General features: G+C 38.4%; 2 protein-coding genes across 2 annotated transcripts; one reads left to right on the top strand and one right to left on the bottom strand.

The window, feature by feature from the left end:
* Positions 1–10,238: 10,238 nt before the first annotated feature.
* Positions 10,239–18,848, top strand: LOC129761673 (homeobox protein Hox-B4). The gene is made up of 3 exons (XM_055759405.1): positions 10,239–10,969; positions 18,466–18,611; positions 18,675–18,848. The coding sequence occupies exons 1-3, from the start codon at positions 10,288–10,290 to the stop codon at positions 18,846–18,848; spliced, it is 1,002 nt and encodes a 333-aa protein (XP_055615380.1). The 5' UTR covers positions 10,239–10,287.
* A 10-nt stretch (positions 18,849–18,858) lies between these two features.
* On the bottom strand, positions 18,859–20,288 carry LOC129778639 (MKI67 FHA domain-interacting nucleolar phosphoprotein). Its single transcript, XM_055785668.1, has 2 exons — positions 20,124–20,288; positions 18,859–20,065 (listed from the first exon to the last, which is right to left on the bottom strand). The coding sequence occupies exons 1-2, from the start codon at positions 20,202–20,204 to the stop codon at positions 18,893–18,895; spliced, it is 1,254 nt and encodes a 417-aa protein (XP_055641643.1). The 5' UTR covers positions 20,205–20,288; the 3' UTR covers positions 18,859–18,892.
* Between the last annotated feature and the right edge of the window lie 228 nt (positions 20,289–20,516).

Here is a 20,516-nt window from a genome sequence, read left to right as displayed (position 1 = left end):
TCGTTCTTTCCTTGGGATTGGCATTCTGTTCCAGGATAAAAGCAAAAATCCACGATCAACAAAGTTGCTGGCATGTTGTTCTTGTTGAAACCACAGCTCCTCCACATTGGAGGCACTTGGCTGTGGAACAAAAAGTCAGTGATCTTGGTCCTGTAGTGGTCACCAAGCTATGTTTACGTTTTACACAAACCTGATCAAGTGATGTCTCTTTCCTCGTCGTGATGATGATGATGGTTCCGCCTCTTTCCCCTACTTCAAAGGTTTGAGCAAGACGAGTTATCTAAAACATAATTAATTTTTCTCTGCATTGAAACCAGTTTAGCAACCAGAAAACTAACTGATTTTATTTACAGATATAAATTCATATATAGATTTGCAATGTCAAGTTTTTTCTAAAACAATCCAAGTCGATACCCAGTCGTGTCCGCCACAGAGCCGCTACGATCCCGACAACCCAGCAAACATTAAATCGTATAATTTTGCACGTGCTAAGTCTTACAAGAAATCAGAATAAATTACAATCGCATATAATATCAATCGAAGTATGTATCGTGTATATTTGAAATCGCATAAAATGTAAAAACTCGATTTTATATATCATTATCAAATTAAGTCGCAATTCGGTATAATAAACATCAGTTTTATGATGTACATTGTCATGAAATATATTTATTCCGCATCATATGCGTATATTACGCTGATGCAGTTTGTGTGTCGTATTAACGTATAATTTAAATCGATTCAGTACTGCAGTAAATCGTGTTGCATGCTAACGAAAATCATGAAACAGTAAATCATATTGGATCCTAATAAAGAACATATTACATCATATTGAAATGTCAATGAAATGCTGATGCACTCGAAAATTTTAACCGCTGTTGAATTAAATTTCAGATAGCCGCTCGAGATAGCTGGTGGATGATAATCCAGACGACCGGAGTTCGAACCCACATCGGAGCAGTTTTCACCAAACATCAATCTGTGCCAATTCAAACATTCATATTCCACTCCCAACACAAGTCAATCAAACAATTATTATTTCTACAAACATAAATACTCATATATAAAAATGGCGATTCGTGAGGCTATAATAAACATTTCACGAAAATATTTTGCGCCATTTGTTTTTTTCTATGTCTGTAATAAATCGTATATGAGTATGACAAAAGTCGCTATTATAGCCGGTCAAAGTTGCATATTCATTCTAACAAATTCGGTAAGCATCTGCCATGTATGTATATGGCCTCCACTTTTGCATGCATATGTCAGTTAGGCGCATTATATGCCAACCAAATTTTAGGGCATATGATGTTATATATACGCTTGTTATGCGATTTAATGTTTGCTGGGAGACCCTAGCAGCCAATTGGTCCACCAAAGCACCAAAGTCCAACCGCCAGCCTTGGATTGACAATGGATATCCGCATCCCAAGATGTCGAGAAGTTTTCATTTACGAAAAATTCCTAGACCGGCTCTAAAAAAACTCCAACTTTATATCCTTTAAATCTGTGCAACTCACGCGAGGGTCAAACTTGTGTAGATTACTTTAAAAAAACTAATAAAAAATAAAAAGGACAAAAAATAAAAATTGTCCATCATTACCAAGATCACGATAAACATAATAGAGACGAATACAAATTGAAAAACAAAAAATATAATAACATAGAAAATTTTTTTTTTCAAAATTGTCTAAACAATATAATCCGTTTAAAAAAAACTTCGCCAGGTCATACATTGAAAATAATAAAAACAAAAAAATCAAAAAACGGTTCACATTAAGATATCCGTTTGTATAAAACTTCGTCAGTCAAGATCGTTGTCAAGAAACTAAAAAAAACAAACTTTTGGCTGTTAGGAAAATACAGCTTTAACGCGGTAAATACTGTTTCTCTTAAATTCTGCTAGTGTTGTTGCACGTTTAATATATCTTGGCATCGAGTTGAAAACATTTACTCCTTTAAAATACAGCGAATTTTGTGAGGCACATGTTAAGAAATATGGTGTACATTATTTCATTGCACGGAAGTTTTTCTTGTATTGAAGTAATATTGAAGTTGTGTACGACTACGACTACTACGTTTATGAACAAATTAATTGTATGTTTAACAACATAAATTGAGAATATCTACTTAGAAAGGAAAATAACATAAACAAAGCTGTTGACATTTTCAATGGCCATCTCTATAAAATCATAAATCAGCATGTCCCGAAAAGACAGAGAAAACTTCAAAATAAAGCCTGTCCACGTTAAATTTCGGACACTTTTCTTTCAGTGTAGTTTATGAAATATTTCACTTACATGACAGCTGAAAGCTCTTTATTTCGATGTCCAACAAGCTTATATTCTTCTTCAGTTTGGTAAAATGGCGTCGAATCAAGTGGAAGTACGCAAACGCATTTTCCGCGAACGGCAGCAAAATCCAACACTGTCGGTACGCGATCTCGCCAAAAAGCTAAAACTGTCGAAGAGTACTGTGTTTAGTGTGTGCAAATCGTTTGACCAGCGCTTAACTGTGCATCGGAAGGTTAGAAGCGGGACAAATCGAAAAGTATGCTCCCGACAGATGGACCGAATGGTGGTTGCCATTATTGAGAAACATCCCAACCTTTCAGTTACAAATGTGGCTCGAAAGGTTGGAAAAATCGAAATCATATGTACAAAAAGTGAAGCAGTGGCATGGACTGAAGGCGTACAAAGTGAAAAAGGTGCCCAATCGTGATGATAAGCAAAATTTCACTGCAAAGAGCCGTGCTAAGGTGCTCTACACCCAATTTTTGCAAAAATGTTCATGCACCATAATGGACGATGAAACTTATGTTCTCGAAGATTTCAAACAGCTTCTGGGTCTCGCTTCTTATACTGCAATGTGAAGGAATGCCGTAGCCGAGTGTTTCCGAACCAAGAAGGAGTCTAATGCAGTTGTAGAAGAAAGCGAATGGCATTCATGATTTCAAGAGGAACTGGAAAAGCGCCGTCGCATATCTGAGGATACTGTCCGGAACCTAATGGCAGATGTTTCCGAGAAAGTTCGAAAAGAATTTTACAGACATCGTTATTAATATCGGAGTAAGCTTTCCTTGTTTTAGACAAAAGTCTATTTTACTGAAATTAACAATCGGTTTTGTTGTATTATGTGAAGGCATAAGGTCAATAACACCCGTATGGTACAATCGTGATATTAAGAATGTCAAAAACAAGAAACAATTAGCACATAAAAGATACAAAACAAACGGAACGCTAGAGAATTTCACAGAGATATTTGTAGAGAACTTGATGCGAAGATATCACTACAATATAATAATTATATTACAAGTGTAGAAAATAATATCAAATCCGATCCTAAGAATTTTTTCAATATCGCCAGCGATAAAATTAAATCTAATAATTTTCCTTCATGTATGCAGTTTGAAGAACTTGCTGGATCAAATGGTAAGAATATAAGAAATCTATTCGCCCGGGGTTTCCAAAAAAAAAATTATACAACAATTGATGTGACTAGAGATTTTGATTACTTTTCGTTCTTATCAGAATGTGCGAACACGGTTTCGATTGATAACTGTTAACGAACTTTCTGATGCGCTGGAGGATCTAGATCCATCGAAAGGTCCAGGGCCAGATGGTATTCCTCCTATATTGTTGAAAAATTTGGCAGATGCCTTTGTTCAGCCTTTATTCCGGCTTTTCAACTTATCGCTAATATCATCAGTATTTCCATCTGTGTGGATAAATTCATTTCTTCTTCCCATATTCAAATCGGGAAACCTTTCTGACATACAAACTATCGTGGTATCGCCAATTTATCTTGTATCCCTAAATTACCTAAATCCATTGTCAGTAAGAAAATGTTCAATCAGCCAAAGCATCATATTTCATCGATTCAACATGGATTCTATAAAGGAAGATCTACGACTACTAATCTGTTAGAGTTTGTATCCTATTCGCTAGCGGTAATGGATAGAGGTAACGTTGTTGAGACACTCTACACAGACTTCAGCAAGGCCTCCGATAGAGTAGATATTCCAATGCTCATCTTCAACTCTATTGAAATGGGTAGAATCTTATCTTACCAATAGAACACAGATTGTGCGCTTCAGAGGAAAAACCTCTAGTCCAGTGAATGTCACATCCGGAGTTCCACAGGGTTCTCATTTGGGCCCCCTACTATTCATATTGTTCGTAAATGATGCGTCGATAGTACTAACCAACTTCAACGTTCTAAATTATGCTGATGATATGAAACTGTACATGGAAGTAACTAAGCGTTGTGAGCTCGAACTCTTCCAACAGTAAATTGATATTTTCCATGAATGGTGCGTTAAAACGTCTTCTGGATATTAATGTTAAAAAGTGTAATATTATAACGTATACTCAAAAACATGAGACTTCTAACTTCGTATGTTCTTTAGGTCTAGAAACTGTAGAGAGATGTGTAAAAATTAGAGACTTTGGTATGATTCTCGATTCGAAACTCACTTTTGTCGAGCACTACAACGCGATGATCAATAAGGCCAATAGTATGCTCGTATTCATAAAAAGATTTTCTTACAATTTCAGGGATCCATACACAATCAAGGCTTTGTATGTAACCTATGTTAGATCGATTTTAGAATACTGTAGAGTTGTATGGGCACCCTATCAAGAACTGCACTCCAATCGAATAGAATCCGTTCAGAAACAATTTGTGTTATTTGCTCTGAGGAAGTTAGGTTGGACAACATTTCCACTTCTCCATATGAAGCTCGTTGCATGTTGATAATTATTGCAACGCTTGAAAAACAGTAAGAGATTGCTGGAATTTCATGTTTAATTAACTTGGTCTCGCAACGGATTAATTCAGGAAACTTACTCCAAAAACCAAATTTTTATACGCCCTCGCGAACCTTGCGTTCACGAAATATTTTCAAACCAAAAATTATATGTGCACTTTTGATTACACTATACAATCCGAGCCTTGATCAGCTTTCCCTGATCAGCAATTGGCCTGAGAGCATTTGGCCTCAAGCTCGAGCTTGCCATCATAAAAGAGGCCTTGAGAGCCCAACCTCAAAGATTCCCGAGGCTCAGACCAGGAACTGAGGTGTTGCAGGAGGTCCGTCTGACCCCTGGAAGTAATACTTGTCAGGAATCGCTGAAGGAGTTAAAATGCATAAACATTTAGGACTACTTCTAGTTGGCTTTTGACGTAGGATTACGTCTGTCGGGAACATATTGGGGTACAAATTGAAAATCGAAAATCGAGCGCACCGTGAAAATTGTCCAATTTCAAATGTTTATTACTCAGTCATTTCATGATGAATGGATGAGATTTTTGCGTCAATTAATTTCGGCACTCCATAACAATTTTTTACATTGAATAAAATAATATATGTCATGAAACTAACTATCGAACAATTGAAAAATCTCAACCCATATCCTAACGGAAATACCCACTTCTGATAGGTCGAAATTGACGACATATGCGGCGGGTCCCAATCAGAGACATCAAAACCAAGCTGCCTAGGGGAAATTGGCATTGCAGATACATGAAAGTAGGGGGAGATTTTTTTCCCACCGACATGAACAGAGATTTCAAATCCATGGTGTCTGGGAGAAATCAGCATGTAAATACCCTCGATAGTTTAACTAACGACGCGCACAAATGGATAGTGCTCATTGTAACTAGCGTGGGCATTGCTGATTGCATACGTGCTGGCGAATAAGTTGGGAGCGATGAACAAGTGTTTTTTCGTTCCAATAAGAATCTTTCGATTGAAGAATGATGTTTCAATGAACTGAATAGAACTTATGCTTGATAGAATATGAATAAAATTTACATTTGGAACTTTTATGTTGGTTGCTTCGTAAAACTTTTAGCACAACTGTAAGCGTAAAATTGTGTATGGTAGCTATTGTGTTAAAATGACTTGAAATTTTCAAATGTTAGCCTTTGTTAGCCCAATTGAAATTCGCATTGAGGTATATAGCATCGTGTTCCGTTGGGTTTAAAGCGAAAAGGAAATGGGATGAATAAACACTCAGAAAAAAAATGAGTGGGTTATATCTATGATATAACCGCAAGGTTGACGTGGAACTACCTTAGCTTAGCAATCATTCGTTTGTATTGATTAAATTCTTGATTGAATTTAACAGTTTCCAAATTCAATTGAGTTCAATATATTTGCTCTGTGAGTGAAAAAAATGAACAAATGCCGTGTAAAGTCATTTCATTTATTGTGATTGATTGTTCTTCGTTACAAGTAAATTTAATGACGGACCTTTTACGTTTGGTATGATGACTAGAACAAAATATATGTACGGAAGAATTATCAAACGTTTGATGAACCAGCCTAAGGCTGGAAATCTTTCCAATAAAGACAAAAAAAATTATCAAACGATTATTTTATTTTACATTTCCCTCTGAAGTTTACATCCCAAAAGTGTACATACTTCTCGAATCTCGAATTTGCTTGAAACTGGGGAGTTCATTCGCTTCTAGTGGCTGCACGATTTTCCCAGGTTCCTAAGTTTAGAAGATCATGTTAGGACAGACATATTCCACTCTGCACAAAGGCAAGCGAGGACAAAAGTACTCGCAGTTTGCATTTATTTGCAGAGCCGATTTCCCCAGAAACCTCGGTTTTGAAGTCTGTGTTAGGGAAACACATTTGAATCGGAACAAAAATACCCCCGATTTGTATGAATTCGCAATGCCGATTTCCCCACGCTTCATGGATATGAAGTCTGTGTTAGGGAAACACATTCCAGTCGGAACGAAAATACCCCCGACTTGCATGAATTTGAAATACCGATTTCTCCAGGCACCTTGGTTTAGAAATCTCTATTAGGGAACACATTTCGGAGGGAACAAAAGCTCCCCCTACTTTCGTGTGTTCTTCTTCTTCTTTTTGGCTTTAAGAGGGTTCAAACTTTTCAGTTCACTCGCCTCTAGGCTCTTTCGTGTGTTTGCAATGCCGATTTCCCCAAGGCTGCTTGGTTTTGATGGCTGTGTTAGGGAAACCGTAAATCGGGCCAATCAAAACCATGCAGTTAGGGCGTTTAGATAACGCCTAATATTTTACAGTTATTTAATTGTTTATCTAATGAAAAACAACATTTTGTTAGTTGCGATAGATGCGTAGAAATATTCCCTATCAAGTGATGCAAACATCTCTCCTATCCAGTACGAAATGTTCGAGTTATAAGCATTCGAAATTTTTCATTTTTTCCTGCATGTTCTGTGTTTAGGTTTTCATTTTACCCTTCATATATTCCGGTTAGACGTAGTCCCACGTCAATAAAAAAAATATGAATGAAATTACTTTTCCATTTCAAATATATTTTCTCTATACTAAAATAACACTTTTTTTTCTGGTGAGAAAAATTGGGTTCGATAATGATAATTATCTTAAAGGGTGTGTCACATCAAATTGCATCACGGAAAAAACGCTGTAGAAATTTAATTTTTAGGTATTATATCTTCAGCTTTCGCTTATAATCAGATAAGAGTGTATAGATCACGTTGGACATGCTTCACTGTCAATTTTTCGTAAATTTGGAAAAATGTCGTCGAACGAAAAAGAGCGTCGTGAATTAATCTTGTGCACTCATTTCGAGAATCCGGAGTTGTCACATCGGGACATCGGTAAGATGCTGGGAATCGTCCAATTCACGGTCAGCAGAGTACTAAAACGATACTTCGAGAACCTAACCATCGACCGGAAGGTGAAGAACGGCAAAAATGGATGCTCCGTCAGTGAAAAAGATCACAAGCGCGTAGTTAAGCAGTTTAGACGTGATCCGAGAAGTTCGGTCCGGGATGTCGCCAATAAGCTGAATTTGTCAAGTTCATTCGTCCAGCGGACCAAGCAGCGGGAGGGCCTGCGTACATACAAGGTTCAGAAGGCTCCTAACCGCGACGAAATGCAAAACATGGTGGGGAAGACGCGAGCCCGGAAGTTGTACACCGAAATGCTGACGAAGCCGCATTGCCTGGTAATGGACGACGAAACTTACGTCAAAGCGGACTTTCGTCAGCTGCCGGGCCTGTTGTTCTTCTCCGCAGAGGACAAATTCAGCGTTCCGGAGGAGATTCGCAAGCAGAAACTATCCAAGTTTGCCAAAAAGTACATGGTGTGGCAAGCGATCTGCTCTTGCGGAAAGCGGAGCGCCCCCTTCGTGATGACCGGCACGGTAAACGGGCAGGATTACCTTAAGGAGTGCCTACAGAAGCGCTTACTACCACTATTGAAGCAGCACGAGGGCCCGACCATCTTCTGGCCGGATCTCGCTTCGTGCCACTATTCAAAGGACGTGTTGGAGTGGTACGAAGCCAACGGGGTCACCTTCGTGCCAAAGGAAATGAACCCGCCCAACGCGCCGGAGCTTCACCCAATAGAGAAATATTGGGCGATTATGAAGCAGGCCCTCTGGAAGAACCCAAAAGTTGTCAAATCGGAGGCGGACTTCAAGAGAAAATGGATTTCTGTTCAAAAAAAAACTACAACCTGACGTTGTACAGAACCTTATGGACGGGGTAAAGAGGAAGGTGCGAGCATACGGGCTTGGGCTCGAAGTATGAATAAAAAGAAAATGCCAAAAGTTGTTTAATAGTTTTTTTTTACTGTCTAAAATTTTCAAAAGGATCGGTCTACTGGGCGAATTTCTACAGCGTTTTTTCCGTGATGCAATTTGATGTGACACACCCTTTATATTGCTTTGATGAGCTTTTTTTTTCTTTATTTCATCCATACATAACACAGGAGCCATCTTGTCCAGGACCACACAGGGCGGCTTTGCTACGTGATACGCACCATCTAATGACTAATCACCATCCTTCTATCATTATCACTCGGTTATGGACACTGGTGGAGTGAACAAACAATACCTAATAACCAGACAAAACGGACCCGAATCATTATCGAAGAGTTTAACAATGTAATTCTTCAAACATATCCACAATCAGCATGCAGCAGATAGCCTAACGGAATCCTACGTAAACTATGCGGTCGTGTCTTGGACACAACCCTCCTGTGACTTTTTAGTTTGATTAATGTTATAGCGAGAAAATTTAGAACATGCTTATTCCAAGAAGGCGTTTACATTATCGATCACACGATTGTACGATTGAATCTAGTCACATCACGGAAAATTTCGATTTCCAATGCATTTAACGCTATACAATTGTTCTGTTAATGTAAAACGACTTTTTAGCATCAATTTTGTTAATATTCTGCGTATATGTGAGTAATTGAGAATTATTCTCGATTTTACCATTTTAGAATCTTGAACAACAATAATCGAAATCTAAAGATAATAAATTTAATTTTAACCGGTGTGAATATTATGAAATTTTCCAATGAAAAACAACCACTAACCTCTTCTTTGAAAAATCATACATGCTGATGATAACTCAGTTAGTTGTTAATAAGTAATTTCAACACAGAAAAAAATGCCCCGCAGAAAAAAAAATCACATAATTTTAAATACCATAAAATAACCTCAATAAATATGTATAAATTCGTGCTCAACTATTTTCTCTTTTCAGTCAACATAATAAATTGATCAGTCGAAAATGTGTCAATTAAAAGCAACAAAACAGCTATACGACATTTCATTCCCGGCTCTGATTTTGGATGACATGTTCAAACTGAATAAACAGGAAAGTATCAATACCACTCGGGCAATGTTGTTGCTAGACCGTAATTCGATACAACAATCACAACAAGGCCACTGCTGGTGTTGACATCGTTAAAAAATGAACGAAACTGTTTGGTTCCTCACATTTGGTGGACTTCTTAGCGGTGCTCCTTAAACTAGCATCATCATTATTTCTGAATATGCAGCCCGAAGTACCGAGCTCACAAGAATAAAGATCGCTAATTAATATGATAATTGTCGGAGCTTTAATGGCCACAATTTGGTGTCATTATGAAATGCTAATAAATTGTTGTTCTTATACAACATCTCTTCTGCTGTCGTTCAGCAGAAAAAAAAACCCTCCGCGGAAACATTGAGCTACAATAAATAAATCCATCGTCGATCGCGCCTTTGAGCTGGTTGAAAATTCTTCATGTGCTCGATCATGGAAACAGCGAAAAGAAACGCCTACTCGAAATTTCGAAGCGCGCTGATTGGCTGAGTCTCATCGGCTTCTGCTTGTTTGTTGCTGTTTGTCTCTGTTCCCAGCTCACTGTCGGCTTCTGTTTCAGAACACGAGTGCTTCCAAAACATGCTTAATTATTCTCTAGATATACTTAGACAAAGTTGGTCGAGTCTAGAACGCTTCCGATTAGTTTATTACACGACAATGTATTCATCTTTTTGCAAAACAGAAGCGCGCGATCATTACGTACCAGCTGTTCCGCCAGAGAATCAGCTCAACGCTGTAACGATGGATTCCAAATCAGTGGAAGGATCATATTATGAAGCTTGCACCGCAGCGGATAGTTTAGGAAAAATAGGGCATCTTTATCATAATTTTTACAGTGCGAAACAGGTGAACTTTTATAACGGAGGATGTGATGGGTATAATAGTAATTGGATTAAAAGCGCCTCGCCGCAAGCATCTCCAGGATATTCCGGATCAGCTCACAATCTAAATCAACAACAGGAGTTCATACCCTCACCAGAGGACTACCAGTGTCATGAACTATCGTTCCATCACCAGTATAATTTCGAAACCCAGTGTGTTCCAGAATTAAGTGTTAATGAATCAGCCGAGTGCGGCTATAGTGCTAACAATTACCATCTACTAAACGGAGTTCCGAGTGCACCAACATACGAGCAATCGGATGCCATATTCGACATATCTAGCAGTACTACAAACAGCGAAAATCAGGAGAAGGAAATCGGGAATCTAAATGCTTCATTCAGCAGCGATAAGGAAGTGGCAGAAGAAATAAGTTACTCGGGATATTCGGATGGCCATGCGGAAAAATCTCCGACTGATCAGCTACACCCTTGTGCATACCGAAGTGAAGCTTCGAAAGGTAAAAACAATACGGTAAAATTTTGAGAGTTTCAGATCCTAGTTCTGGTTCCTGGAGATGTTTCTTTTTTTGAAGGCTCTATCTACAGGGGGTAGCCCTACAAATATTTTGCCAAAGTTTAAATGGACATTACTTTTCGAGAAAAATACCTTTTCTGATGCAACTGGTTGCGTTCGGTCCACTATGTCATAATATGCATTTTTATATCACTTCCCAATACGAAGTCATGTTTACATTCTTATTATTTCCAGGAATTTATCAGAATTTACGTGTTTTTTTTTTATCTGGAGTAACAAGATCCATTGAAAATGAAAACATAGTAATTTCCAAAAAAATCAGTCCAATACGTTGCCTTTTCTGTTTATCCATTGATCTCGTGAAATTGATTACGATTATAAAGATCACTATATGTCGATTGTTTCTGAACGGTTTTTGACACTCTGGTGACATTCACACATTAATTATTTTTATGTTTGGAAATGTGTAACGAAAATGTCAATAAAATTTCATACTAGGAAAATAAATACGAGCGTTAGAATAATGTATTTTTCGACATGCTACCCAAAGATTCGGAACTCCGGAACAAAATCAGAAGCAGGCTAACAAAACAAGATGAATTTTCCCGTCAAATGCAACTAGTCTAAATAAATAGGGTAGGGCGGGGCTAGTTGGTATTTTTTAATAAATTTGGCTATAACTTTGTAGTACGAAGTTTTGCGTTAGAATGTTATGTACCATAATGAAGCTTACCTTTTACCCTTTCAATGAAAAATATCCAGAAAATTATTTATTTGACATTTTTCTTCTATTTAACGTCTTCATATTTCTGAATAAATTGACCAACTAACCCCACACACGGGGTAGGCTGGTCAATAATAGGCATGTTCTTTTTGAGTAAATAATAAGTGTTTTTCCATTAGAAGTTTCCTTCATTATCAATTAATTAATGAAATCAAAACAAAAAAGTTAACAAATATCATATAGTCAAGTAGAAAACCAAATTAATGAAAATTTCAAATTCTCATCGTTGTTGGAAATCAGTCATGCAATCTTTTCTAGCGATTTCGTCTCTCTTCCACTTTGCGGTGCACCAGAGATGCTAGGTTTGAAGACATTTGAATTTGTGAAGACATTTTGTAGACATTTTGAAATATGTGATGACATTTCAGTATGTTAGCGTACGTGGATTTTTAAAAGATATGATTTCTATGAAATTTTAATCATTGGCCGAAAATTAGCATTTCTATGATTTTGGGTCTGTAGTATACAACAGATTAACCTAGATCTTTCAAACGACCACTTCACAAATCGAACGTTTTCCGGTTACATACCTTTTCAACAACTAGTTTTATGGGTATGGTTTGAGTTACAATCAAAACTTCAAAGCTGAAATAAACAAATATAGTTATCACAGTTCCGTTTTAGTGTGAAGAACTTTCCTCCGATATTATGGTGAAGACATTTGAAGACATTTTCTCGACACTAATACACTGCATTTGACAGCGTCAAACATGTCCGGGTCGCAAATGCAATTTGCGACCACTGTCACTTGCGAGAACTGCCAAACTCTCAAGCTGGTGTAAATCAAGGCGCTTAACATAGTGCCAGGTGGGTCAAAATGTGAAAACCACTCTACAGCCATGAATTTACAGGATGACATTAACACACTTCTAAAACTAAAAATAATGAATAAAAATTTACTTTTCTATTACGAATATGTATTCTATGCAATACAGTGTTACGTAATATTGAACTGAAATATTGTCTGATGATGATTTTATATTATAAAGGCGAGTTTTTGTAAATGTTGTGTGTTGTGAAATATATAGCCAAATGGTTAAGAGAGCGTCGTGTTTTAAGTAATCGAATAACTTAAGAATCTCCATTCGAATTTTAAGATTGCAAAACTGCCTTCTTTAATTTTTCCCGACTTTGACGACTGTTTCGAGTTGTATATGATTAGCGAAAGGGGGCACCTTGTTACGTAGATCTGCCTTGAGCTCACCGAGAAGTTTGATAGTTTGGCAATGGCAGCTGAATTTGCGACACATCTTGACTCGCGGATCATATCCTCTTGGCCGGGGCCTGGATTTTTTGCTTGCATTTGTTCTGATGACATATGTACCGTTCATCCCAAAGTATATTGAAATATTCTCCAGGTATCGATGCGTTATTGTAAGTTCTGAAATTCAATGTGAGCGTTTGTTATGTTTAAGGAAAATTTTACAGCAAAAATATAAATATGACAACTCATGTGCTCCCGTGGCCGAGCGGTTAGCGTCATAACTAACATGCCGGGTGTTCGGGTTCGATTCCCGTTCTGGTCGGGGGAATTTTTCGTCAAAAAAAATTTCCTCCGACTTGCACTGTTATTTGGCATAGAAATCTCAACTAAGTACTAATAAAAATGACGCAAGTAATACTACGTTGAGACGGCGAAGTTCCTCTAGGAACGTTAGTGCCATTGAAGAAGAAAGAAGAAGAACTATAGTGCGGTGGTTGGTATCAGGTTGTCTCGTTTCTAATACACTGGGTTTAGCAGTAAAACAAATGCTTTCTATATTTGTTTATAGCTTGCGTAAAAAAACGCGGCATTAAGAGAAAATTCAATAAAAATAATTTTAAAAGCGATTTCTATTAACATTTACGACTAATACATACACTAAACTTTTGTTTTACGTCAGAACCAGTTTTTTTTCACGATTATTTACCATTTTCACAACCTATTTTATAATGCGCAAATAGTGAATGATTTTTGGAAAAATCGTCATCATGTTCGTATTTTTTAACGTACTTAATAAAAAGTTTTTCCAATTCGCTTATTTTATTGCATAAGCAATTCGCTATTTTTCATCCATAGATCGCAAATTTTTTGGACGCTGAGATTCCAAGATATCGTCACTGACCAACTTACCCATATGACCAACTAGTCCCGCCCTACCCTACTTTTCTCTAAGAGCTATTTGAATATTGACATAAATTTGCTAGGCTATTCTTTTTGTCTAATTCCTTGAAACAAGACCGATGTGTTTCCTGAAGTGAACCATTCTTATGCTTCCACTATCTGATCAATGGATGCCAATATGTTGTTTTTGTATTTGACAAAATTTGATCCGGGTAACGGCGATTCGTCTCTTTGGTCCATTTTATTTTAGTTTGGTTTGTTTCTTACGGCAAATAATCATCTTAGGAGACAGATAAATTCGGTTGTATCGAACCAGTAACTTAACCGTAGATCGTAATACTTACTATACACTACAGATTGCTTTTAAAAAGTTCAGGACTTCCATCACGTTGCGTTATGAAGTGAAGTATTTACATTCAAAACGTGTGCGCCAGTATTAGAAATTGAGTGTCAAATTCGAATGAATCATTATCAAAACCAGGTGAACGTAACGCGGATGCTTAAGTTCAATAAAATTTTTGGGCATTGGGAAAGAATACAAAGGCCTGCATATGTGTACTGTTGCAACAAAAAGAACATACATTCTGTCAAATATATACTGGGAATTCATAATTTGAACATTGTTGTTAACGGCGTCATTAAAACAGATTAACTTTTTTTGCTCGGCGATTATTAATATGGATAATTCTATTGGTCAGAAATGGTGTGTGAAATTTTGTGTTGCAAACAAAATTGCTTGCCCCGAAACACTGTAAATGTTGCAGAATACATTTAGTGACTTAACTATGTCGAAAACACCTCACCTATCACCACTACTTTGGTCACTGGTGGTTGACGACCTTCTGATTAGTTTGGAGGCGAATGGTTTTGAAACCGTGGGTTTTGCTGATGATTTAGTCATAATGGTACGTGGCAAATTCGACGGTGTGATATCGAGCAGGATGCAGATGGCCTTAAACCTTACACAATCATGGTGTATCAAAGAAGGTCTGAGCATAAATCCCTCAAAAACAACAATTGTTCCTTTCACCAAAAAGAAGAAACTGCATCTGCAGACTCTAAATCTTGGAGGAGAGGAAATAAAATTCAGCGTTTCAGTGAAATATCTAGGCGTAATCCTAGACGCTAAACTAAACTGGAACGCACACTTAGATGCAATTATCAGTAAGGCCAACATTGCCCTATAATTGTTGGAGAAAATGATCTTGTTTCGCCTTGATCGATGGGTTGAAACGAATGGCCTACTCTCAGATACACAATATGGGTTCCGCAGGGGCAAGGGGACGAATGATTGTCTTGCGTTGCTTTCTTCAGAAATTCAAATGGCTTACGCCGGAAAAAAACAAATGGCTTCAGTATTCTTGGACATAAAGGGGGCCTTTGATTCTGTTTCAATAGAGGTTTTGACAGACAAATTATATTCTCGGGGTCTGCCGCCTCTATTGAATAATATGTTATATAACTTGCTTTGTGAGAAGCATTTGAACTTTTCTCACGGAGATTCGGCAGTAAGTCGGGTCTCTTACATGGGCCTCCCCCAGGGCTCATGTTTAAGCCCCCTTTTGTACAACTTCTATGTAAGCGACATCGACAATTGCCTTACACAAAATTGCAGCCTAAGACAACTTGCAGATGATGGAGTGGTCTCTGTCGTAGGATCAACAGAATCCGACCTACAAGAACCCTTACAAGATACTTTGAACAATTTTTCAACCTGGGCCATTGGGCTAGGGATCGAATTCTCCACGGAGAAAACAGAGATGGTTGTTTTTTCTAGGAAGCATAGACCAGCAAAACCAAAGCTTCAACTTTTGGGTAAACCGATCACTCATGCTATGTCATTCAAGTATCTTGGGGTCTGGTTCGACTCCAAATGTACTTGGGGGGCCCATATTAGGTATCTGAGTAAAAAATGCCAACAAAGAATAAACTTTCTCCGTACAATTACCGGCACCTGGTGGGGAGCCCATCCCGAAGATCTTATAATGTTGTATAGAACAACTATTCTCCCAGTGATGGAGTATGGCAGTTTCTGTTTTCAATCAGCTGCCAAAACACACTTAATTAAACTCGAGCGAATTCAGTATCTTTGTCTCCGTATTGCGTTGGGATGTATGCCCTCAACGCATACCATGAGCCTCGAGGTTTTGGCAGGCGTACTCCCACTAAAAGATCGCTTCAATTTAATATCTCTTCGGTTCCTCATCCGGTGTAAGGTTATGAACCCATTGGTGATCGGAAATTTTGAGCAGCTGATCGAGCTAAATTCTCACTCTGGATTCATGAGCCCATATCATGAATTCATCTCCATGCAGGTTGATCCTTCTTCGTATATTCCCAACCGTGTTTGTTTTCCTGACTACATCAATTCCTCTGTACATTTTGATCTGTTCATGAAGGAGAAAATCCATGGAATTCCAGATTATCATCGATCGGGGATCGTTCCTACGATCTTCAATGCAAAATATGGGCGTATCAATTGTGATAATATGTACTTTACTGATGGGTCCTCTATGAATGAGTCCACAGGATTTGGAGTGTTCAACGAATTTTTTAGCACCTCCCACAGTCTTCAGAATCCTTGCTCAGTGTATATTGCTGAATTGGCAGCAATACACTGGGCGCTGGACAGCGTCGCCTCACGACCTGTTGAACACTATTACATTGTAACGGATAGTCTTAGCTCTGTCGAAGCTATCCGTTCAGTGAGGCCGGAAAAGCACTCGCCGTACTTCCTTGAGAGAATACGAGAAATTTTGAGTGCTTTAACCAGACGCTGTTATGTCATTACCTTTGTCTGGGTCCCTTCACATTGCTCAATTCTGGGTAATGAGAGGGCTGACTCATTGGCAAAGGTAGGTGCAATTGAAGGCGAAATTTATCAGCGTCAAATCGCCTTCAATGAATTTTATTCTTTAGTTCGTAAAAATACCATCGTTAACTGGCAACGCAAATGGAACGAAGATGAATTGGGCCGGTGGCTCCACTCAATTATCCCCAAGGTTAGCCTTAAACCATGGTTCAAAAGTCTGGACTTGAGTCGGGACTTTATTCGCACCTTCTCCCGACTCATGTCCAATCACTGTTCGTTAAACGCGCTACTCTTTCGTTTTGATCTTGCCGACAGCAATATCTGTGCCTGTGGCCAAGGTTACCACGACATCGAACACGTTGTTTGGTCGTGCGAGGAGTATCTTGTTGCCAGATCGAATTTAGAAAACTCTCTTCGGGCTAGAGGAAGGCAGCCCAATGTGCCGGTGAGAGATGTGTTGGCTGGTTTAGACCTTGATTACATGTCCCAAATATATGTCTTCCTAAAAGTTATCGATCTTCGTGTCTGATTGTCCTTATATCCTTATATTCTCCTTTTCCTTTTCCTTCGCGAGAAATCAAATCCCTTCTTATTAACAATAGAATAAGGAGAAATGTAAATACATATTAGATATAAGATAGGCTTAAGAATTGAGTGTAATTAATGTGTGTGTGAATGTGAGAGTGAACATTGTCAACATATCCTTTTATCCTTTCCTTTTCCTGAAGAAAATATGTCACCCTTCTAAACTCGAGTAGACCGCGAGTAATCGGTTTTCTACACCATTAACATTAGAATTAAGGAAAAATGTTTATATATACTTGTAACAATACAGTCAGGAGTTTGGCTCCTTTAAACTTATGTAACTGAGCCTGTAAAAATAAACGATTTAATAATAAGGACCAGTTCACGTTCGCCCTGTTAAAAAGCAGACCAGTTAAACCAGAACCAGTTAGCGAACGATTACCGTACCAATAAAAATGTATCACCACATTCATAAGAGCAAAACTCGAGGAAATAATTATCCGATTGAGGGCTGTCTTTATTCTATCATATTTTCTGTATCAAACATTTATTTCATATAACGGAGAAACATTGCAAGTGGTTGAAAAATCTTGAACGAGAATTGTGCCTGAAAACAATCTGATATTATAATGATGAGTTTTGGTACAAGTACTAGGAATTTGTTAGTAAAAGGTAAAATCAACGGGGTCGATTAAAAGATCAATCATCGAACAGTTCTGCGATTGGACCCATGAACTTGCGCTTAGTAAGAAAACGTGAATGTTTGAAGGTATTGATAACAAAACCAATTGGGCGAGACGAAGTTTGCCTTTGTTTGGTCAGCTAGTTACTTAATAAAAAATAAAATATTGAGCCCTATTATATAAATCGAATCGAGAAGTCGATACAATCACTATCACTATCACACCGAGTAAAGTTTCGTATTTTGTAAATCGAGATAATCTTATATCTTATTTCATGTGTTGCAATTGCATATATGTGAGCGATTCTGATGTCTCCCAAAGGATAATATCACGGACGCAAACCACAACAAAATAATTCTCTGAAGACATGCAACAAGCGAACCAAACAACTTGAAAAATTATGACAGTCGCACCGATGGCTTTCACTCGGTCGATGCTATCGAATTGGGAAACATATCGATCAATTCCCCGTAAATCAGTTTTGGTTCAAGGATGGTCTGACGACCACGTCTATTATTTCAGAAGCATTGCTTTCATTTAAACACCTTTTTTACAATCCAATTTTTTACAGATGTTGAATCCGCGCCTGTTGAAAACATAGGTTACTCACGAAGTGATACTGCACCAAAAACATCCCCTCCAACCGTCCCGTTGAAGTCTAATAGGCAAGCTGGCTCTAGTAACCGGAAGGAACGGACAGCATTTACAAAATCACAGGTTGGGACAAAATTCTTCACAATCGCAACTTGTTTAAACTCATTTTATGTCCAATGTTTTCAGGTAAAGGCATTGGAAGCAGAATTTGCTCATTCAAACTATCTCACCCGCCTCAGACGGTACGAAATTGCTGTTGCCCTATATCTCAGCGAGCGCCAGGTGAAGGTTTGGTTCCAAAATAGACGCATGAAATGGAAGAGGATAAAAACAGGTTGTTCACAGGTTACAACAAAATAAAACATGTACATTTAATAAAGAAAAGAAAATATTTATTCAGAACATTACGCTTTCCTTTTCTTTTTCATGTTTTTTGCTTTAACTTTTCGTACACTTGGATCCTCCACGAGTACCTTAGCGGCTGCCTTAAGGGGACTACTAGCTTTTTCGATGACTTTCTGCTTTTTGGCTTTGCTTTTCTTGACAATGCCACCACCAGCAACTTTTCGGTCTTTCTTGGGTCCCACTTTTTCCTTTCGTGCACTCTCAGTTGTATCAGGAATTACCGTTTCAACTGGTTTGCTGGCCTTATCCTTCTTACGTTTACCCCCCTTTTCTTGGGAATCAACAACTTTATTGGTCTGCTCACTTGGCTTGTTTTTCAGTTTACTCTTTTCTTTGTCAATTTTCAATTTAGCTTTAGCAGCGAACTTCACAGCTGCTGACTTAGAGGACTGACCTTTGACGGAGACTTTACCCTCCCCTGGTTCCCCTTTACCATCTTCCCCATCGGATTGTGGCATATCCCAATCTGTGGATTCCAAAGGCTGGAAGCTCGAACCTTCATCGTCATCTGATGAATCCTCAATTGGTGGATTCGTACCCATACTCTGAACGGATGTCTGCTGTTTTTCCATTTTTTTCTTCTGCCTGGATGCCTTCTTTGCTTTCACAGCTCGAAGTTTTTCTTCCTCGGAATCATGTTCCGGCTTTTTGATATCAGCTTCCGCATATGTTGGAGTAATATCGTCAACACTATAATCGACACCCATTTCCGCGTATTTAGCCTTAAGTTGTTTCAGCTTGGCCAGGGCCCTATTGTTGCGATTGACAACCCCGGTCTTCGTGACGCGTCCGTTACTTTTGGCAACCAACCGTTTGACCCATATCTTGTAAGTGCTTGTCTCGTTCCCATTTGCATCGTAAGCCATCTCATATTTTCGCGGGATATGCTTGGCACCAGCCGGAAGCATACCGGTCCTCAGTATCTTACCAAACATCAGATAGTTATCCATTGTTTCGGCCGCGATTTGAGCCACTTCCCGGTAGCGAAATTCCACATAGGCATAACCTCGGCTGCGCAATGTTTTCTTCGAACGAGCCACGTGAACCCGGGTGACATCGCCAAATTGGGAGAAAAACAAACGCAACTGTTTCTCGAAGAACCCATGAGGAAGATGTTTTATGTAGATGATGCCTTTTTCGCTTTGTTCCTTCACCGGAGGGCGCTTCTTGTTCTGAAACACATGGGAGGATGGTTACAATTGTCCATAGAAATAATTGTGAAATACATACCGGCTTCGACAAAATAAGAGGTTGTTTTTCATTCTTCTTCCCTTTTAGTTTGACTTTGGATGATTTAGCAACGGCCGGCATTGTACTTTATCAAATAATCAAAATCGAAAATTTCAGCTGCACACGATGCTCACTGACTTGTTTATAAAATAACTTCAAATGACCACATGCCAAAATGTCAATAATGTTGAGGTGAACATGGAAATAATAAATGGTGAAAAACTGAAACAAGATTGATAAAGGCGGAGAAAACGGTGTTTACACTCAGAGAATTGAATACCGAACACTACATTGAAACCTTTTACTTCGTCTTTAGGCAAGGCGCAAATTGAGACGCATATAGCGCGAGTAACTTGGCGCGATATAGCGCCTGTTTTTGTGGCTAATGAAAAC

This window comes from Toxorhynchites rutilus, chromosome 1 (assembly GCF_029784135.1).
Source record: "Toxorhynchites rutilus septentrionalis strain SRP chromosome 1, ASM2978413v1, whole genome shotgun sequence".
NCBI classification, from domain to species: Eukaryota; Metazoa; Arthropoda; class Insecta; order Diptera; family Culicidae; genus Toxorhynchites; species Toxorhynchites rutilus.
The sequence above is the reverse complement of the archived record's forward strand: the minus strand, read 5'-3'. Positions and strand labels throughout refer to the sequence as shown.